The sequence below is a fragment of the Acyrthosiphon pisum genome, chromosome X (genome assembly GCF_005508785.2).
Source record: "Acyrthosiphon pisum isolate AL4f chromosome X, pea_aphid_22Mar2018_4r6ur, whole genome shotgun sequence".
NCBI lineage: Eukaryota > Metazoa > Arthropoda > Insecta > Hemiptera > Aphididae > Acyrthosiphon > Acyrthosiphon pisum.
Genome location: NC_042493.1, coordinates 13952157 through 13977234, shown reverse-complemented (window position 1 = coordinate 13977234; position 25078 = coordinate 13952157). Strand labels below are relative to the sequence as shown.

Below are 25078 nucleotides of genomic sequence, written 5' to 3'. Positions count from 1 at the left end.
CACCATAAATAATTACAACTACATAATATTATTTAAATATTTTTTGTATTTTTTTTTTTTTTTTGTTAAATTAAGTCACGAAAATAATTCTATACTTTTCAATTAAATCGATATAAAAATATCAAACATTACATTTTTATCTCCGATAAAACAATACATTTTAAATTATCAAATATTTTGAAAAGCTATCTTGTTAAAATATTTATTTTGATCTTTTAGAATTTACCCTTATACATAGGTACATTGTAGTCGGTAAGGTATATTAATATATTACAATAGGGGAGGAATGGAGGATTTCATTGAGAAAAAATGCCTTTTTATTTTATTCTAAATTACTTATGCCATACTGACTATGTATATATAACAAGTATGGAATTTATTTGTTGAGTCGGTTTATCGAAATAAGAATGTCATAAATAATCAGGTTAAAATTATTATTTTTAAATTTCAAATTTTATGATAAAACTTTTGGATATCAATATCGTGCATATAGAATGTGAAGAACACAGGTAAACAATAATAATAATAAATTTTGATATTAATGTTATAATATAGTTAATATTTTCGACAACAACAGGCTGAGGCCACTGAACACGACAATGTCTACTGTTCACGCTCGACTGCTGGCGAAAATTCACTGCGTCGTACCTCTCTGCTTCAGTCTGCAGCATATTATTATATAGGAACACTCGCGAACATTTGCAGCGCCATTAAGTCTAGAAGACGTATGTTCGGAATTTTTGCCGAATGTGGGTGAACAAAATAAAAACAAAAGTATTCGTTTAATAATATATTATGCTTTATGGCAGTACCTACAATATATACGTGTGTATTATATGCTCGGAGGAAAAAAGGTTTATAGTGACAGCTGCTGCGGATCCGACGCGGCTTCATCCTATATTATATGCTTATAATATATGTGTAACGCGGATAGGTGTATACATTATTATACACGGTATAGCAGTAAATACGACGGCGGAGATGAGTTTTCCGGGAAAAATATACGAGAAAAAATGAAACGAAGCAACTATATTATTATTATTATTATATACCAATAATCATATACGCTGTATTATATTATACCATAATGTACATAACGGCTCCGAAAACATATCGTGTCGCACGCGCATAAGTATAATATAGGTATAATATTATGGTATATTATTATACCTATGTATATACGTTACGCCCGGAGCAGTGGTATTATATAATATATATTAAATTATATTGTTATGATACATATATTATATATTATTATATATGTCATGCTTTGTGGTGTGCCGGAAAATGGGAAGCGTTTCTGCAGAGAAGTTTTTCCGGCTCACCGCCACCGGAAAACCTCTTTCATCGTCGTCTTCGTCGTCGTCGTCGTCGTAGATATGTGTTTGGGAATGCGCGCGTGTGTGCGAGTGTGGTAACAAAATGGCTGCCGCCGTTGGGATCAATATATTTCTCTCTCAACACACACACACACACGTACTCACATGCGCTCGCTCGTACCTACAACACACACTCAAACACACACATACCGACACAAGCGCACACGTAAGTTTTTATTATTATTATTTTCCCTATACTCTCCGCAGCAACGTTGGCGGGCAAAAAAATAGTGCGGTCGGGGGCGATCTCATCTGTTCGGCCGGCCAAACCACGATGACGATCATAGGTATAAGGTACATAATGTTATAAGTTTACAATAATATAGTATTAAGCTCTGAACCAACCAATACCATCAAGCTCAGCCAATTTCTTATGGTAACTTAATATCTCATCAACCTACTGTGCAGACGAACATCCGCTCAAACTATACAACAATATATCACAACCATATTATAAACCTCTAAATTAACTAATTCAACATATGTATATATATACATTATCTATCATTTATATTTATATTTATACGTTAAACGTTATTTGTTTACCATTATCAACTATTTTGTAATCTGTATGTCTTGATAGTTAATTTACACGTTCAATGGCCACAGCCCACAGCAGCCGCGGATTGTTTTTCTTAATATAAACACATATTATATTGTACGCGCCTGTCATATTATTATCGTACGACGATATTTGTCAGGTCCGTGAAGTTGGCCGCACAGTGTGAAAATGTTGACTCCAAATGTTGTCAAATATTTGTAAGTCATTTGCAAGCTTATGTAATTATTACATTATTAAATTAAATAGTTTTGTTTCGGTTCACGGCAAATCAATTAGCTGAGACGACGACGACGAAGACCACAACAACGCGATAACGATATTATAATATAATATTATGTATAATAATAATGTATATAATACGTATACATATATAGCTTAGCAGTGTTTTTTCCCCTCGCCACTGCCGTAATGCACGGGATTATATTTCGCCCCGTACGCCCGTCCGCAATTAGCACAACATCGGTCGAGTCGCGCACAATATTATAATTTATATATATAAAATATTACCGTATTATTATCGCCGTACCACTATACACGATATTATATACATAGGCATCATATATACGGAATGCACATAAACGCATCGCATATACTATAAAGTATATAAATAATAATATATATATATATGACTCGAATCGGAGGGTATATAATATTATATATTATTATCATCATCGTCATTATGTGCGGGTGCGGCGTATTCCCAATTGGTTATGCCTCGACGAGGAGTATCGAATTACCGTGTAGTCGTGTTCCGGTGGCCGGTGCAGCAGCGTCGCAGCGAGGGTCATATCGCGGACTTAACCGCTGCAGCGAAAAAGTACTAATAGAAATCGTGTGCACATATATTACTTGATGAATTTCGGACCTATATACATATTATACACACTCGGAGCTTACAACTGTTGCAGCGGGGGCGACATATGGTCCATTATAATAATATTACATACGCGAGTGTATACGTCTATACAAGCCATAGATGATAATAATAATATGTCTGTGTCGTCGTCGAAAAATGAATTATATAAATTAAAATATTACGTTTTATATTCTATTGTTATACGGTCTGCAGTGGTTTTATTGTTTTCCGACATAATTACGGAAACGCGGTGCAGCGCAACCATTTGCCCCCCAAATCTATAGATAGATAGCTATGTAGAGCTGATCTTTTTTTTTAACTATCGAATAACCTCTGAATTAACTGCAGATTCAAGCGTATACCAACCTACTGTTTACCATTTAGGTTTATAATACCTGAATTGCCTCCCATATCGTATCACCAAATTAAAAATCAATACATCCATTATAAAATGATGATTTGATTACCGATGGACCGACTAAGGTTTAGTTTAAATTTGTTAAAAATTTATTAGATTTTATTTTTTCAAAGATCCAGATGAAACGTTTCACTGGGCTGCGGTGCTTTTACCCTCAGCAGCAGGCACACGTATTATGTTATTATGGCAAACAATTCCCCAGATTGTGGGCGATTATAGTCAATCGTCTCTGTTACAAATGTATTATAACAATTATATTATCATATAGCCAAATGCGTTTAAACTCTATTAAAAATAATTATTCTTGCAGTTCAAGTATTTGAAAAAATATTTGTACAAACTCATATTATATAGAAACATTATTATAGGTACCGTACTATAGTCAGTTGTACATATATACATCTATGTATAATCAGCTTATTCGCTCTTGTAGTGTATATTATAGAATATAACTATTTCGGCGTAACATTAATAAGCTATAAAACCTTTAAAGTTATAAGTTATAACCAGGGCTGTGTGAGTAATGATTTTTCATATCGATAAAATATTTTATTCTGAAATTAGTGATAATGTGCGATAGAAATGTGTTTCAAGAAGTAAGTATAACCGTTCTAAATATACAATTTTAAGTAGGCATGTGTTGCATAATTGTGTATTATGTTTGCATTTAGGTTTATTATAATTGTTTTTTTTAAGTTTTAATTGCATATATTATTTTGTGGAAAAATGTATATCCAAATTTGATACATAAATAGCTTTAAACATTATACGTACATATATTATAATATTTGAATAAGATATTTTAAATAACAAGATTATTCTACATAAATTAAATATTAATTAAATATTAAACATAAATATAAATTCTTTCAATAAAAATGTTTATCAAACAAATATTTATTTTTTATTCGGAATTGAAAATTAAATGTATTAAGTTAATTTTGCATATTTGTTAATTTTTAATTTTTAGTGTAGTTGGGCATAATGCATCTATATTTTGTAGTAAAAAATGCACAGCCTTGATATTAACACTTCATAATAGACAGCATTGCAATGAGTGTAACATCAACCGCCAAGCGACATTAGTTTAAAATCCTTAATTATATATTTATCATTACTTCAATTTATATCATCCAATCTAAGTTCTGGATCGTCATGACGAACAATATTATGTTGTTTCATATTCACCTATATAACTGTTATATAGTATATACAAGTACCTACATAATATTTAGATATAATAATTATATTAAATTTGTTCTAATCGGTTTCTCAGATTTAAAATATTAAGATACCTATGTAAATGACGTAACAATCGTATATGGTGTGGTAAAAGTTTGAAAGTTTGAAGTATTTGAATAAATTGATTGTAGTCTGTGTTGGATCTGTGTTGGATCTGAACTAAGAGGCGGAGAGACAGAACAATTTGTGGGAATTATGGCGTTCAGTGTAATATGATGTTAGACTGTCATCAGTTGTAATATACGCCACAGGTGTTCCAGATGAAATTCGTATTTATTGTAAAACCTATACTTGTATACAATAGGTATATTATCATTTTGTACGCTTTTCAACTTTCGGTGACAAATTAATTTTACCCCATCTCACCCACACCCACCTCACTGATAGTACCTGCAGTGTTAATAACACGTTGTAAAATAATTTCATATATTTTGTATACGAAAAGATTTACACAACAATGATATGGGCATATTATGTTACAGTCGTCTGTAATATATATAGGTATCTACGTGGTACGTCACACATAATAATATATAAGATATATATGTATAACTATGCAATTTATATATATATACGTACGAAATACGTATACCTATGTTAAATCAATATAATATATAAGTGCAATGCAGTATATTAATATATATAGTATGGATTATTATATCACATATATATTATTCTTATTTATTATATAAAGGTACCTACACGTCATACAGTGATAGCAATGTTTCACAAACAATATATTACCATCACTTAAATACAAACTACAAAGAAATAATGATAATAATACTATCATATATAATGACATTTTATTTCTATATTATGTACCTACATGAATATAAATATATAATACTGACTACTGTATAATAGGATATTATAGGCTCGAGTGTTGTAATGATAAACTCGAAGGGGTGTCTCGCTGGTATTGGCGATATTATACCCACTTTATACGATTACAATTTATATACATTATACATGTTATAATGATGAAAAATCGGGGAAGTAGCTCTTCTATATATAGTAAGTTTATACTTACGAATACACCTTGTCATTGAGTAAGTTACTGTAATGATTAGGGAATGACTAATGGATGAGTTAAATTGGAAAAACGATTCTGAGCAGAAATACACCGTGTCGGCCTCGTTGTCTAATGATATTTGATATTAATTAAATATTTTAAAACATATAAGCTAAAAAAAAAAAATTTTTATTAATAATAACATGGCCGGTAGGTAAATAATTTATATTGTCGACAAAGTCATCGCATATAGGTATATGAATAAGTTTGTGAAATAATTATTTTAAAATTAGTTTAAATGTTTTTAAAATGTTAGCCTTAATAGAAACTATAATATATGAAATGGCAAACAGTTTGAAGTACATATCAAACCTATATCAAAAAACAAACTCAATTTCCAAAATATGATCATTATAAAATCAATATATAATTGATTACTCCGTTCGGATTCTAAGATAAAATTATAAAGGAATTTTGTTTTTTTTTTTAGAGATCCAAAAGACGCCGATCCTTTCAGTGGCTGTTGTGCTTCAGAACGGATAATCCGCTCCATCGCCTTACATAAATAATATTATAATACGCATATGGCTATAATATTATAAATTATAAAGTTATAAATAATACGGCATCAATCGTCATGTTTAACGGCACCACAATAAAACAAAGGCAAGTAATAATTAGTATTAAAGATCCAAATGCACTATTTTTGAAACTGTAAATTGTTTGTACATTTTTAGTTACATAACTTGTTAATCATAGTTCAAATGTAAATGAAAGCCTCCAAAATATCCTAGATAATAATCTTATATCTTTAAATTGTATAAAAGGTCAATTCACTGTATACCTACTTTTAAAAACATCAGAGTAAAATGGATCATTGTGAACATAAAATGTTGCTTTGTTTATATAAGACGGCGACAACATATTATGTAGGGTGTGGCGTACTCTTAAAAAGGCCTCCAATAGATCTAGGCCACCAAGTTTCACGCTACACCACTGAACGTTGCAACTAGGTGTGTACCTACACTATGTTTCTGAGTACTCTGAATCGATATCAATATAGTAACGCATAACTCTGCGATATAGCCATAAGCACATGATGTATGTATGCGTAGACCATGAATTTATATCAAGATAATAATTAATTATTAATTAATTTAAATATATATAGGTACGTGGTACGTGTATATAAGTAATGTTGTCAAATGAAATTTGGCGTACCTAATATATATTATGTTGTATAAATAGATATAGGTACCATATATTGTATACAATCCGGTTTTGGTTAAGTAGATTATCTGCTGCAGGTCTCTGTGGCCAAAATATTTCCATAGTTAATTTTCTACTCAAAATATATTTTCTAAGTACCAGTGTCCTGTATACTAGCTGGTGTACCACCATTTTTCAGTTGTCTAAATCACAAATAGTTCGATATACATTTATATTTTTTTGTAGTGTAATTTGGCAAATTATGTAACAAAGTTCAAATTAAAGAGCTCTTCATTTGACAATGTCGCGCTGGTGCCACACAATAAATGTGTATAATATGTTTTTTATTACTTAGGTTCGAATATCTTTTCAAATTGTTGGTTTAGTTTTTGAACTATACCTTTATATATATAGTTCTGGTGATGACAATGATGTGCACATATTATTTTTTTTTATACACGTGCAGAAATATTTAGAGTTGTCGGTGTTTCGTTAGGATTTGCAGGTACCTTAAGTTTTACGAAAATCACCACGGGTGGCAAGGGTGCATACAATAGCTAAGAGGAATGTTATATGTATACGTGTTATATACATAGTAGCACTATTCGCTACCGTTACTCCTACAATTCAGCGTATATTATATACGGATATAATATTCTACGATGCACACTTATACAACTGAAGAAGCCCCACGACCACATTTTGAACGTATGAACTGTATTATTATATTATATTATAGGTATACTGCCACGTGAGAGGTGACCGCGCTGTGGAAGTTACACTGCGTGACTGTACGGCTTCGACGCTGCGGCTATAATAATCGATAAGAAAAAAAAACTTTAATTATTATACTATTCACATGTGTGTGTACTCTCAAGTGGGATTAGATTTCTTTGACGGACGGCCAAAACCGTCTGTACTTTTCCATACTTTCGCGATATCTCGATATATGCTCGCGGTGTCGAATATGCAGGGCGGTACGGCCAGCCAAACGACCCAAGAGAATTAGCCTATATATTACCTATACTATTGTCTATTCAGTACGAATATATCATGAATATTATATATACCTACTGCGTGTCTACGATATGCCTAATAATCTTACTTACAGGGAAGGGAAGACTCAGGGAGATGTGGAAAAAATGTTTTAGATATGAAGTATAAAAGTAAATTATATGCATGCGTCAATGATATATATATTAGTACACTAATATAAATTATTATTTAATATAAAGGTAGGTATTCCATAAATTAATAAATTAATAATATATAACATTCATATATTTTTTATTAGTTTTATAATTATTATTATATTATATGCTTAAATAATCAAATACAACAATTACAGCATAATTATTCAGCTTCACTAACCACTAGGTATAGTATTTATCAAAGTATTTTAAATGTTGATAAATAATAATCGAAGATATTGTTTTGGTGCTTTAAGCTTGAAGTTATCAATGGTTCATATTCAGCAAAGATATCTTTATATCTCAAAGATGTAATAAAAAAAATTAAAAATCTAGTTATAGCTAGCATCATAAAATGTCCCCTTCAATTAAGATATCAACGAGTCCAACCTTTTTTTTTTTTCGCAAGTGCACTCCATGATCACCAGGGGGAAATGTTCTTCGTAGCAATCCTACCACCTCAAAGAATCCAACTTAACGTCCTAAACGAATTCCGATGGAGTTTTTCATAGAATACAGTATATTATTCATTATTTTATAATTGAGTGAAATACGCTATGACGAATATACCTCATTTTATATGAACAACGCAGTGAAAAATGTGGTGGAAAACGGTGTACGAAATGTGACGGCTGATATTGCCACGTATACAGCTCTATCCTAAGTATAGAAATACCAAACATGATATAATATAATATATTTTGTACCTCTTATATTAAATCTCACCAACCATCATAGTCTTGGTGTAACACAATTTAGTTATTATAATTTCATTTTTCTCATTAGGTATGTGATTACTATAATATTATACCCTTATATTATCATCGCGTATATAAATTAGTATACGCCTAAGTATAGCATAACTACAATGCTGTCTGAAAAAGTACCTATATATTTGGTAAGAATGTTGATGTAAAAGTTTAATTTTGTTCAGGCCCACTAAGGCCTAAAAAGCGAAAAAACAATTGTCCGGATGCCCCCTCTTCCTAAAAACGGTGTCCTGTAGAGTTTAGACTCATATATATAACACAATATAGGAAGCAGCTTGCACGGAAGTGAAGTCTGAAGCGTTAAAAACGTTTCGTGGTTCGTCGTGTATGTTATAAATGTATAAGTACGACATTATATATGCCTATAAGCTATGATGCAGTCGCGGACACGTAGGTACATGTTGTGTAATGCATAATACAACAGACAAGACGTATAGGCATGTATAAAATATGTATGCGACGATCAAAGTTCTTGCTCTTCCTCGCTACACTTCTCGTAGTCGGCTTTTTTTCGGGTGTAAAAAATCGATAAACGTTTCGGATAAAAGGATTTAACCGAAGACGGTGGCGGGTCTCCGTCTTATATATATACCCGCGGTGGCGGCGTGCAGTCTTCCCCATACATACGTAGGTACCTATGTATTATTATTATTATATACATATATGCGCACAGTAAGGTATATCTACGTCACACGCCCACACGACAGTATATGTGTGTGTGTGAACCGTGTAATCCTGACCGAAACTCCTATAGCTGTACCTGATCGGTAAAATAAAAAATATACATCTATAATATTATCATACACGCACGTATTATAATTTGTATAATATATTATTACAATAGATATAGGTACAGCATAACCGTCCGGCGATAGTAATATATAAAAACAACGATACGCGGGCTATAGGGGGAACGCGGATGGGCTTGAGCTGTAGCTAGCGGGTCGCCGAGTGGTGGTGAGGGGGGGGGGGTTGACGGTCGGTCCCCGCTGACCCGCCACCACGACTGCAGCCACCGGTTTTAATCCTAATTTATGAATCGGATTCACCCGTCGTTCACCCGCGCGTATACCACGCGTACAAATTGAAATGTCATTGTTTTCCGCACCGAGATGTATATTATACGCACGTCTATCTGTATACACATCGGCGACTCCCCTTCACCGTATACATTTTATTATAATATAAACACGTATATAATAATAGTATATAATATCTAATATTTATTCATAACATATTCGTTGCGCGCGAGTTTGAATGATTTCATTTCTGGACACCCGACTATACAATAATAATAATAATAATATATACAATATACGTATACCTAAACAACATCGCGGCGGCGGCGTGCACACGCGGATAATAAATCACGAGCGCGTTATCTGTACCTAATCGATCCCGGGCCCGAGCGATTAGTGTCTGCCTCCACCGCCGTCGCGTATCTCCTGCCGCTACCTCGTATATAGTTGATGTATTATTACGTGTGTAATATACCTATATACATAATAATAATATGCACACCCGAAACCTGCACGGTGCACCCCGCACATGGGAACGTGTGTACAGCATTCAAAGTAGCTGTATCATAATTTTTGACGCGATTATAGATCGATAGATGCGTACATGTCCGTGGGGCACCTATATAATATTATGATAATTGTAACATACCAAAAAAAACATTCGAAGAAACAAACGCGCGTAAATCGATGGGGTCGCGCGGGTGCTCTGCAACGGCTTGCGTACACACGCAGGCATATAATTGTGAGGTGGGTGCGTTTTGGTGCACACCTCATGATATAAGGTACGACGATGACGGCGAACTAAAATATTCGATTCCGATCTTACGCCGTGGCAACGACGATCCATACGTGCCGATGAACGGGTGAATCGGCTGCACATTATAATATATATTGTATAGACAGGTATATAATATTATATTATCGACGTGAAAACGATACGTCCCCGGACGGCAATCCATCAAGTCGATAGTAGTACAAAATAATATCTCGGGGGACTGTGACTGCGACGGGTATCCCGCGTATACGTATTAAACGCACCTACGCGCCGGGTGACAAATCGTCCGGCGATGACTGTGCGAGCCAGCGCGTGCGGTTGCCACGCCGATGCGAAACCGATTTATGATACAGGTACACGATTACCTGCAGCAGCAATTGACGGTATTGTTATGTACGTACATTAATATAATCACAATAGAAATAATAATATACTCACTTGTATAATAATAATATAATATAGTTGTGAGAGCTAGAAAAATCGAAAAATGCTGTATAGTTAGGTACGTCACTGATGCAGTGATAGAATGCGTATAATAATTATTATAATAGCCAATAGGTATACAATATACACATGTATATTGCATTACGTCGGGATTGAATATATTGTTATGCATTAAAGTTGTACACTCTATAGTACCTAAAATGTGACTGGAAAATATGACATAAATAACTGTCAAATCGTCAAATCTTCCAGATACAAATGTAGGTAACAATATATCATATAATATGGCATTATGGTCCACCGCGTTTCCCGTTTTCCTGAAGCAGTATTAGTTAAATGAGAAAACGGGTGAGAATGGTGCAGGACCGCCCTGTATAATATATCCATATTAAATGCAATATATAGGTAATAGTGTAATTACGCGCGTTTTCTCGCATACAAAAAATACTCGCGCAATTTGTTCTTATTGTCCGCGCTATACAAGTGCGCGTGTATATATAGGTATTAAAAGTATACGGCAATACGAAAAGGGTTTTCCGCGGGGGTTGTACTGCCACTAGCCATGTGTATATAATAAATATATAAATATAGGTACTACAGCCCACCGCCCGAGGTCTTTCTCTCGCTATACATAATATGTATATACTTGAGGGATTAGCGCGTTTGATCTCTCGTCCTCGTCGTTATATATATATATATATTTATATAATATAATATATAGGTATACACGTGTATTGAATCTCGTATCACCACTCGAAAACGAGGATCTTTTCCATCGTAGGTACAGCGCCCGAAGCTGTAGCTCATATATATTGTTGGCGAAATTTTCTTCTCGTGTATATAAATATTATATTATATGTCTTTATTTCCACGGTTTTTATTTTCGTTTGAAAATATATATGCATATTATATATAGGTATTTACGGGGGATAGGTAAACGGCAGGTATTTTTTCACCGTGATATAATATACCTACGAACAATATTATTTATCATAATATATAATGTTATAGCTGCTGCTGTTATAAACTCAAATATATTTTTTATATTTATAAGTAGATATGCGTCTATGTACTATATTATTATTTATTACTATATCGTGAGCAAATCTATAGGTATACACATATATATATATATATATATATATTATATTATATTCGACGTTATTGTTTGGTTAAGCATCGTCGCGCCTGCAGCAGCCGGTATATGAAAACAATAATAATAATAATAATAATAATAATAATAATAATAAAAAACTGAGAAATAATAATAATCACGATTTGACGACTGTAGACCCTATTATACGACCGTTGTTGTTTTTGTTTTTTCCTTTTATATCTTGACGATTATAATATTAATCGTTTCGAAGCAGCTGCGGCTTTCTGCGTGAAAACACTGTTATGGTATAAAAGTAGGTAGATAGGCATATATTATTATACATATACCTACCTGTAATAATATACACATAATAGATATATTATATAATAATATTTCTACCGACTAATATGCGTTTTTTATTTTTTTACATAGTCAATATATTTTACCTAATATAGAACGTTTTAGACTATAGGTATTAGGTATCTACGGACGATTTTATGCGTAGTGGATCGAAATTAATGAAATGGTTTATTATGTGCAGTACGTCAGTGTCTATATGCTATATGCATATCATTTATTATTATATAATCCATAATTCGGTTGCAACCGTATTATATCAATCACATTATAGACATCTTGCAGAAATATACCTATATACCTGGTCAATTGGTTCCCGATTTATGTTTGAGTTTTTTTTTTAACTATTTACTTACCGAATCCGGCTATGGGTTTTGTAACTTGGGACCCAAGTCTTGGGCGATACCATCTATCATCAAACTATAAAATGTTGTGTATATAATGATAAACCATGGATTATCGAATGTACATAAACGTACCTATATAGTATATATACGTTTAAGTATAATAATAAAACAAATTATAAGAATCCCATATATTGTGTGTCGACAGTATACCTATATAAATATTATTTATTAAATATATTAATATATTATATATAGGTACACTATTATATAAATATATAATGTAACTATATATAAACGAAAGGCAAATGTGTTTATGAAAAAAACATATACGTACCTATACCTATATCTATAGTCCATATAAAGTTGTGTGCTAAGAAGTAAATACCTACCTATATTATGTAGGTATATACAGTCAAAAATTGGAAATGTAGGTACTGCAGTGACGTAGTGTGTAGGTTTACTAACTATAGCAGTGGCGGATATATCATAGTTCTGAGGGGGGGGGGGTGAATTTCAAATCCACAGAGGTAATGACGTTTAGTAAGTACCTAAATACCTAAAAAAAAAAAGGTTACTCAATGTATTGTGGGTCGTAAAATTTAAAAAAATTCTCAAAATGGGTCGTCCAAGGGTGGGGGGGTAATTGGTGGACCGGCCCCCCGATATCCGCCAATGAACTATAGTAAATTAGTATGTAAATAGGCTCAATAAACAAAAACAATATTGTATAAAATGAATTTAAAAAAAAAAAATAAATAGTTTTTGCAGGTTGCATGTACATAATATATACCTATAGGTATTTATATTTATTATATATACATATTGTATAACTTTATTCATAATCGTAAATAAAATACAATTTATTGTATATACCTATATCTAGGTTTATCATTTCCACGGTATCAACAACTAGGTACCTATTTAGGTACAAGCTACCTTGTATATTTATATATCTATATATACAAATTTTAAGCATGGGACGTGGAATAAGGCCGTTTCACATGGACGCGTGAAACCTATACCTATGATAGCTATCATTTGCATGAGTTGCGTCCGCGAGCGTTTCAATTTACATTATTGTTTAAGTTCATAAATAAGCCACTCTACGACAATGGCACTTTTCCCTCCGCGAATATATGAACTTAATACTATGCCTATAAACGTACCGATGTAAACTGATTCGCGTGCGTATACGAAACGAATCCATGTGAAACGAGCTTTAAAATACAAGACACGTTTCCCTATGATATATTAACGGTATAAAACAATAAAATATAATATGTATTGAACAGGCTATATATAGGTACCTATATACAATAGACTGCAGTTAAAATAACAAAATTAAATGTAGGTATATATATTGGTATATTTATATTGTACATTATATATAGGTAATATATATATTTATGCCTAAATACAGCATTACACTTATACCTATCTTATATACCTCTACTACAATATATAGGTATAATACAATAATAATGATATACATGCATGTCTGCAATATAATTCAACTGCACACATCAGGAACCAGCATTATACGTTTTATATACCTATATATGTAACGTACGTGTATCATATAGATATTATTATAATATTATCATCATATATAATATATATCAATTTCTCTTTTGGGATGCTTCTTTCAAGAATTTTTGATTTTTCCATTTTTTTACCATCACTATTATTATTTGTTATTATTACTATTATTTACGGATGGTGTTCTGCGGCGTGGTGGGCGTGGTCGAGCTCCATGATTGGTCCGGCCGTTGGTGCGCCGACTGTCGCTGCGGTGGTGAGGGGGCAAAGGACGGCGGCGGCAGCACCAGGTGAACCACGCGCGTATATTACAGCAGCCCCATCGGATCCACGCGCGCGGAGCATGGAACTGCCACCGCCGCCTCACCGGACGCGCACGGCCGGCCAGCGTCGTGCGCTCCGCCCCCCGCCTGTCGAGGCGTTGGTCGCGTAGTACCGGATCCGACCGATAGGGCGCAATCACCGCCGCCACCGCTGCCGCAGAACAGCAGCAGCAGCAAACCGCATTACGGGGAGCAGTTTACAGCGATCGGTCCGAGGAATCACGCCGTCGTTGTTCTTGTCGTCTTCGTCGTAGTTGTCGCCGTCCGTCGTTGTCGCGCGCGTCATACGACACAGTGATTCGTTCGATCGTTTTCGTTATTATATTATATTAAATTATTTTTAGAGAAAAAAATATTTTAAAACGACAAGACAGTAACAATAATTCCGTGTTCGCCGCCACTCGACTGCGTACGACGCGCCGTTGTTCATCTTAACCTCACCAGCACACAATCCGTTGTTGTATACGAAACAAGCATACAGACGGACCGATACAGCTCCCGTTTGTCCGCCGCCGCGTCGTCAGCCGATGACAACTGCAGCACGGCGCTGTAGTCACGTCGCCGTGGTCGGCCGCCGACGTCGCCGCCGCCGAATCTCTTCCGTGCCGCCGCAGTCTGCCGCCACCGATTCGCCTAGGACTAGTAGTCGCGACCACCGCCGCCGCCGTTCCGACTGAACATCTGACCGACGACTGCAAACTGTACGGGGTGAGTCGTCAGGCTTATAATATCATAATAAGGAACCTAGGTATATTATCATATTATAATAACTAAAACTTGGTATACAAACTTAGTAGGTACATTATGCACTACTTAAATTATAATAATATGTAGTGTACAAGGGGGGAGGGGAGTCGTCGGTCTTAAAACGACGCGTCGATTAAAAAACTTGTTTTCGTCTCTGCAACGTAAAACGTCTCGCACGTTTTTCAGTATCAATTTACCAAACATAGACTTATTTATATATATGTATGTAGTCTGTAACGTTTTATAGATAGGTACCTACCAGTTAAACTGAACTTTTGGCATTCTGAAGTAGGTACCTACACTGATACATGTAATTTACATACATACTCGTATATTGTATAATATATACATATTATAAGACCGCTATAATTTTCGCTGCTCCATTTTAGGTATTAATTGATCTCTGTTTTCAACGATATGGTATTTCTTTCATTATTCAAAATAATAATACTTATAACTCTTTACTCTTATATAGTATTCATTAAATGTATCGAAATTTGTATATTGTATATGATAAGATTTTGTAGTACCTGCCTATTTAGTAAATAAAACGATAGTCGATAGCAATAGAACTCGAGATAGAACTACTATAGATATAATACCAGCTAAATCATAAAATGTGTCATAATATATAGATACAAAAACTTCCAACTATAAAATGTCTGTGATGATGCGTTTTCAAAACTCCATTTCAGTTATTTTATTCCGGTGCAGCTTGTGCTTAATCATTATACAATATCTGCCAAGTTTTAAGGCTCGTTTACATTATCATATAGGTAGTTGTCAAAATATTTAAAAAAGTTGCGTAAATAATTAGGAAATATTTTAGATATATTCTTTGACTAAGAAGTTCATATTTTTTAAAATATTATAATATATAATATTTTATGAAAAACATTTACAAAATAATATGCAATCATATAGTACCTACAATGGTTTGTTATAATCGGAAGAAAATATTTATAAAATATTATTAGTCAAATATTCATTAGGTATACAAGCACTTTAAAATATTTACAAAATATTATCATTTTCCAAATGATGTCCAAATTGAAAGTCAGGTAGGATTTACCTATAGGACTTCAACGAGACTAAAAATATTGAAATCGACATTTTATAAAGTAGATACCTACGTAAGTTTCTACGTTATTATGTATAAATGGCGATAACTGATGTCTAGGGCTGTAAGGCCCGGATTCTAAAACTATAAAAAATAAAACGTTTTAAAAATAACCCTAAAAATGCCTTCAACACAATAATGCTTAGAATTACTCATATTTTTTGATAGGCACGCAATGGATAGGAAAACGATGGACGATGGTTTAAATTTCAGCGTTTTTAACTCTTCTTTATCTTAACTAAACCAACAAATAATAATAAAATACAAAAACAAAATACCGAACTTAAATAATAATGCATGCACAAAAAATAAACAGAACATATTGTAATAAACCTACTCAAAATATTTGTGATTGTAACGTAACTTTTACTGACCAATTACTAATTAGTGGTTATATTTGTTTGAGTAAGACCCGGTAGGATACTACATCCAACGCAATCGCTGTAGACATTATCATAAATAGAGAATTGACATTTGATATGTCGCATGTATATGAAAATCAACTAAAACTTATTAAAGTTAGTGTAGTATCTATTATAAATAATTGGAATGGATTGTAATAGAAAACCAAAAAAATAATGGACTTTGCATTGAAATCCGGGCCATATACTGATGATATTATAATAATATCATCTTGGGCCCTTGTATGGTGTGGCTCAGTGGATGGCTTCAGTCACTAACGTGTTCTGAGGTCAAGCATCGGCCGGCGTCGCTAGTTCCTGGACGGGTGACCACCTGGATTTTTAGTGACGAATCCTCTTCCCACATACTTTAATCTACTTTAATTTACTTTCCTAATATATAGGAAATCACATTTTTATTGTGAATTGCCATACATTTGAAAAAATTGTTAAAATTGTCACAAGTCCGCGGAAAATTATAAATTGCTTTCAGTGTGGCCGTATTGTATTTATACTCTGCAGTAATTTCAGCTGCTTATCTGCAGAAGCGCGTGCCATCAGAAGTCGAACGACATTAGCGGAAGTAATTCCATGATAAGAATATTCCTGCTGCTACTTTTATGACTAGTCTATATTGCAACCTGCAGCAGGTATGGTAGAACCCCACCTCGTCTGACCGGATGCGTTGTAAAAAAATATATATAGGTAAATAATTAATAAAATCTAAAAAATAACATTAATTATCGCCTATCGAACGGTATATATAACAATAATAATAATAATAAAAATCATAAACAATCGTCGTCCGTTGTTGTCCGCCGCCGTTGCGAATTCCGCTTTAAATATTATGCCACGACCGCATCTGACGACGACAATGTTTCCGCCCCGCAAGTCTATAATAATTATTATTATGTAACTAAATAATAAGGTTCTATTATAATAACGGTGCACCATAGTGACGACAGTGGTTTCTAATATTTTCTATACGTAGCACGCGCGCCGCAATGGGTTTTGTTGATGACACAAACGTTTAAAACGAAAAAATAAATTAAGTAAAATTGTCTGAAATAAGTCACGTATATTGTAATTAATTCACACATTGTTATATGATTCGAAACTTTTCTATATTACCTGCCTATATAACATATACTCTTTTTGCAGGGGCGGAAAATTGACCACGGGGAAACTGAAAATTTGGCCCAATGTAGGGCTAATAATAAAATATTTATAAGTTATCGGCCAGACGCCATCCTAGCTAGTCTGCCCTTGTCTTTATTCCCATGTTATGTTATATTATGTTCTTGTTACCTAATATGAAGGCGTATATATATTCTATAGAACCGTCTATTTGTGAAAATACAAAATAAAACAATTACTTACTTATATAACCTATATAAAAATGAGTAGATACTTATATTAGATAATTTATGATTGATCATTTTTAAAATTACTTCAGTCACACGGTTCACAACATAAACGATTTGTAATAATTAGGTAAATGTGTTGTATTAAAAAAAAATCGAATAACGGGAAAATTACATTTATTGGTTCTTAGAAATATAATTTTTTGAAAGCTGGTGAAGATCACATATTATGAGTTACCTATAACCAGAACAAGTTTGTGAGTTCAATTAGTGAATAAATAATTTTAATTAGTTGTAGGTAACTTGTTTTTATATGAAATTTTGTATCTATATAATATTATCATTGAGTATAAGATTATATATTGTACCAGACGATATTATATATTTATATATATATGTACATATTATATACTATCTTATTTAAGTTTAATTTCTAATAATAACTTACCTACCTAAATATATAATATATATCCTACCTAAGTAGGTAAATATATATATATATTTTATTGGTCTTAATAACAACTCGGCAGAAAAGGGCATTAGTTACAGTATTACTTTTTCTAGTTAAACTTAATTAAAGTATTTACAAAATCGTATATTATAATTATACTTAGATTTTATTTTTATTGATTAAATTGGTTGGTTTTAAGAAGTTTAGAATTTTCTTACTTTGTTCAGGGTTGGGCCCAAGTGTAGTGTAATTTTATATCACCATTCGTCGATCCTGTTCATATCGTTGACATTCCGTTTACTTTACGCCTTTACTTTGAGCGTAATGCCACATACTTCACTTATTAAATACTCATATAATATTATGTATATTTTACGGGTACCTAAATTAAATTTAATGTCATGTTATGGTCTAGATAATGTTTTGTTACATTTATTTGTATGGTACATGATTTCAGTATTTCACCGCAGATAAAACAAAAACCTTACTTAAATTTTTTTATTTAATCTGTGATTTCCCGAAGAACACTTAGGTATACATTTTATGATATATGAACTTGATCTTATACATTTAAGAATTTATTATGTTTCATCAGGTAACGTTCATCAATTATGTGATGGTGCCAAAATAACACCTACCTAGTACCTATATTATATGGTATTATATTTCTATTTTACTGCAGTATAATCATTAATCACGTTTTCCAAAGCTGTATTATCTCGTTTAAGCTGCCGAGACTCCGCAAAAACACTATAGATAGTTATATTTTTTCCCCATTAAAAAAATTTACATCCTCACTCCTCAGCTATTACTTTTTACGGGTTATGGTGTAACGTCTCCTTTTTTTCATTACAATGGCTTGTTGTCGTTAGCACTCGATGGCAATAAACGAGCATAATACGAGCGACGGACGTTGCCCGCAGCTAATTATTTTATCTCGGCGACGGTTGTGGCGGATCGAACTTGATGTGTTCAGCGTGTGCGTGTTGTTCCCCTCGTCGTTACAAGTGTTTGTACCGCGTTCAAATAGCTCGATTGTTGGTATAATGTTAATAAATGTTATACTGTCATTATGGTATTAGAGCGTAGGTAGTTGAGATTGCGGGCCGAAATTATCTCGAAAAACGGCAACCGATAACGACACCGCCGCCACGTGAGACAGAACATAATCATATAGCAGTGTGTGTCGTGTTCGGAGGGGAAAGGAGGGGGGGAGATAGACTAGTGTTGCGAAACGACGATGGGACTGAGTTACATAAAAATATATATATCGATATTGTCACTTGTCGCGCGTAGTATTCGCATCGATTCTTGTGGTGATCATCGAAGGGGCACGCGCTCTCCACGTCATCCATTATTACAGTAGTATTTATTACTCGATCAACCGTTGTCCGTCGTCTATAATATGCAAAATATAATTACTATATTGTTACATAATATTATTATATTTCTCAGCCGCGTCAAAGTTCGAACAGTGCAGTCGTCGATAACTTCCCGACATAACTAATCGTAATATAACATAAATATTTATCCCGTATACACACGTGATATAATATATATATATATATATATATGCAGCTGCCGGTATCCGTGAACGTAGCTGCGTAATGTTGTAAGTGTTAATTAATTTTTAATTCTTATTTTTTCATTTCCCCCGACCGTTATAAATTGTTATTATTATTATTATGTATTGTATAAACGGCGACGGTTTTTTTTGGTCTCTAATTCTGAACCCCCCTCCCTACGAGCGAGAATCAACCCTTTCCAAACCGCCCCATACGTGTACGTCCCTTTTGTATGCCACTGCGCGTCCTGCGCGGTTCAGGTAAAAAAAAATAAGGGTTACGCCGAGTGTACATGATGTGCCATTGCGCCCGGATCGCGATAATTTATGCATGAAGCAGATACGTATTATTCACGAGTGTATACGAATGAACGCGCAGTGGTCGTGCGATGAAAATCTGTTGGGGGGGAGGGGGGACTCGGCGTTTCGCAGCTTTTGTGCACACAATAAACAGCACAACGGGAACAATAATAATAATAATAACTTTTTCCTTACAGCTGACATAAATATGGGCAGGGTATAGGGGCCTGTATCATTATAATATAGAAACGTATGACTTTACTTTTTTAGTATAGGTATAATATTATGTACATTGGCGCAGGGTTATTCGATATAAGTAGGTATTTTAGTATCAAAATATCGTTTTTAGAACAGTAGCTATGTACCTAGCACACAAGTATATTATAATAGTCTCGTTTTTTATTACATTATTTTATACAGTTGTATAATATAATAAAATAATATAAACTTAAAAAGTATAATGGTTTGTTGTTTATAATTTGTAGGTATATAATATCTTGTATAACATGATGGTAAGCTTTAAATTGAATAAATTGTATACACCCTCAAGAGCTTCACGCAAAAAAATGAATATATAGGTATATAAGGTCCCGTTTTGCGATTCATGTGTAAACAATTATTTCCCTCCCCAAGTATTATAATAAATAATAATAATATTTTATACTCCTACCTACGTCTTTTCGCTTCAATTTTTTGACACAAATATTCTAAGGTATACGAACCATAGAAATACCTGCAACAGATATTCTAATTAACTAACAACCAAGAATTTTGAAGCAATACTTATAACATTATATTATGCGACTATATTTATTTTATACAATATGTATATTATAAGGAGGGCATTGCTTATCGGGGGCAGCTGGAAATGAAAACGCGTGCTTTATTATGAACACATGTGTTTGAAAGTATCTTCCTATCAGAATGTATTATTTTTTCTCGATTTCAGTGTACATAATTATGATTATGATGATGATGATGATGATGATGATAATAATAATAATATACCTATAATAAAGTATAATATGGCGTTGAGTGCCTAACTAAAGGTTACGACCTATATCATGTTCAACTATATGTATATAAATAAGTTATTCTACTGCAGTTTACAGCATTATATTATTATACTATCGGATCTATACTTATATACAATGTGGAAAAAATCGAAACCAACCCCCCGCGGGTAACTGGTTCCTTATGTATATATTAACTATATATTATATTATCTATGTAGCCGTCGTCAGTATTGGTTCGCTTATATAATATATTTATTATCACTGGCTGCATTGGCGGTGAACATAAAATTTAACTGCTGTACCTATACAACGTGTGCACCCAAACCGTTACTGCTGCCTAGGCCTGTGATAATAATAATAATAAAAATAATATATTATATTATTATGTATGACGCGCGCGCGTTCGACGAGAAGTTATACACGAGCGTTTCCCCCCGCGTTGCCGATCATCACATCATATATTATATTATGTATGTACAATATATATAATGCGCGAACCCATTGTTGGCGTGTAAATAGCAGCTGCTTAGAAGGCTAATTTTTTTTTTCTAAAACTAGGGGGCCGGTTTAAAAAAGAAAAAACCGAAACGAAACAATAACAACGACAATAGCTCCTATATATACGAGTATATGCAAGGGAAAATTTCCCCTCTCGCGCCGGTCCCCCTGCTACACTCCCCCCGCCACCGGTTCGCGCAGTCAGTCGACGTTATGGCGGCATCGTGATGGCGGCCGTACAAGAGCGCACAAGCGATGTATTATCAAGTCCACGCGGGGTTGTTAAAATTCGTGTTTCTACTTTTTCTGAAACAAAAACTCCGTTTTAAACAACAAAAACCTGTTTAAAAACAAAAAAAAATAAATACCCTGGGCGGTACTTTGCAGTGTACGTGTATATGCGGGAAAAATTATTATAATCGCGTTTCTCGCATCAGCGCGCTCCATTCGCCGTGAAGTCGGTCTCCCGTGTTTTTCTTATTATTATTCATCACTTTCGACTGCCCATGGATATCGTGCAAATATTCGAAGGTATATCTATAAAATATATATAATATTGTTTACTGCGGCTGCAGCTGGTAGGTACGATAATTGCAAATTTACGAGCGAAAGTACAAAGCTTTGATTTTCTTCGTGTTTTTCCCCTCTTTTATATTATATAGGTATACACTGATAAACTGTGGAATATTTAAATAGGGCCGCTTTCACGATGGTATATTATATTATATTCCTCCCGTTCACTGATCGCATCGTTTTTGATGGAGTAAAATGAATATAAGAAACGCAGTTTCCGAATCCTTGGTTAGGAAATCCTCTCTGCTCCCCAACCGCGCGGTCGATCAGTATTTTAATGGAAAGTATACACAACTCTAACCAGTCCTATAATAAAAAAGGACATATACTTACATGGATTGTGCGGATGTGCCTTATTATTTTATAATTATATTTAATATACACGTCCTATAATCGCTACAATATCTCCCTTACATAAATACCTATTATATCTATACCGCATAGACGACATCAGTCAAAAATAAATTACAAAAGTACCGTCGCTGTACGGTCAGTAGTCAGTAGGTAATTCTAGTTCAGTTTTTAGCGGTCTTCTGCATGATGTGATGCCAATAATATTTTAGAATATATATATCCGCAGCGGTCGCCGTCATCATCGTGATGTACTTCGTATGGAATAATTTCGTGTTATCGGAGTCTGATAACAATCGTATTTTCCGTGTTTGCTGTCCTCTTGAAAGTTATAGGTAAAATACTCGAGCACCTCGGCGATAAACCGCGTCGACACTCAAACCACTATCAAAAACACCGAGTATTGTTAATACCGATTGTTGACATTTCACACACATGTACCTATTATACAAAACACTCGAACATATATACATATATTATATACTACCTATGTAAATGTAGGTATAACATTTTATTTATAATATCTACATTACAGTATCTGCCTATATATCTATTCCGTAACGTTTTTTATTCTTTCACAAGTTTTATAAGCATGGGTTCACAATGTTAAAGCAAACATCGAAAAATAAAAATCATTCAAAGCTTTCGAAGTACGACTTTGAGAAGAATTTGTACTTGTTGTGATTGTCAACTAAACTTGAGGTGTATTTTCATTATACGAGCCCGTTGTAAAAATCGTCGTAATCTGAAAATGTCTGCACCGGAAACGTGTCACAATATTAGAAAATATAAACAGTATATATAAAAGAACTCTTTTCGTCCAGAGACCGCGAAATCTTTGCCAAATCGTTTCCAAGAGCGTTATATTGATCCGTTTATACCATTTATGTCGTTGCTGCAGGTGTCGAAAACTCGTGACACGCCAATAGCCGGACACCGGAATCTCTTTGTACACCATAATAATATACAGATGAAACGAGCGCGTTAAAATCAAATAAAAATCTCTATTTTTTTTCCAAATATGCGTTCCGAGAAGGTCCTGCTCAGTGACAGGTACTCGTATACACGCAGGACAATACCTGAGTAGCCCCAGTGAATTTGTAGTGTTTTTCGTGATAATAACGTTCCCTGCAACGTACATGTAAGGCCGTTCTCCCTACCCGCCCACTCATCGACAAGTTTATTTCATCTCTCGTACCTTAATATCGCGACGATGATGTACATTCGACACATCGGACAGCGGCAACACCCGCTAAACGTTTCGAACTAAGCAAACAATCGGCCGGGGCACACATATTAGGCATATGTATGTATAGGTACGCACACCTTTTATATATAATATTACATTAAGTAGCCGAGAACGTGGGTATAGTGGTATACCTATATATATTATGTATAGACATATTATTGTTATATTGTTATCGTCGAGTCGTAGCTTAACGTTAATGGCTGCTGCTGGTGTCGTGGTGTCCACTCGCCGGCGGTCTGCTCGGCGTACCTATTACATATATTATTATGTATTAATTATTATATTATATCGTATGGGTGCCTATATGTATTAGCGAACTATATTATAATATTATTGAGCTATATTATCGCACGGCACTCGACTGCGACCGCTCTCATTGACGTCATCGTACACCGATTGACGTACGTGTTTATTGTATATTACTTATATAATATTATACTATATACAACGATATTATAATAGGTACATAAAGCGGTTGTGTATTGTTGTAGTAGTATTAGTGTAGTAGTGTGTAGTACCTATAGTTGTAAATCTATATTATAATAATAGGTAGTAGTGTAATACCTACATAATCGCCGCGTGCCTACAGCACGAGTACTCGACTTTTATACTCGAAAGCGACGTGTCTACGTACCTATATATTGCTGCAGCAAGCACACTGTCATACAGAGTGCTGCAAGTGTCGTCGCGATCGTTGGTTGAATGCCACGGTGGTATAATATCGTGGTGAGTCGACGAATACGAAATGGGTTTTTTGATAATAATGAATTAAGGGGATTCGATACCGTGATTTTCTGTTTTCGTCTAACACACGCGTGATATAGTATCTTAGACGTGTTTTTTTGCCAAACATACCAATTAATCTAATGAAGCGATAAGAATTCTGAAAACAGATTTGAATTC

At 33.9% G+C, this 25078-nt stretch overlaps 1 protein-coding gene across 2 annotated transcripts in view; it reads left to right on the top strand.

The window, feature by feature from the left end:
• The first annotated feature begins 14537 nt into the window (after positions 1 to 14537).
• Positions 14538 to 25078, top strand: part of LOC100169486 (orthodenticle) — a 38126-nt gene continuing 27585 nt past the window's right edge. Inside the window, exon 1 of one of the 2 annotated variants that reach the window (XM_001948358.5) lies at positions 14538 to 15249. Coding sequence is in view for 1 of the 2 variants with exons in the window: in XM_008182580.3 (XP_008180802.1) it covers positions 20232 to 20236 (5 nt within the window). In the remaining variant the exon portion in view is untranslated. Of the gene's footprint in view, positions 15250 to 19258; positions 20237 to 25078 lie in introns of those variants that run through there. The other variant, XM_008182580.3, reaches the window with a different exon arrangement.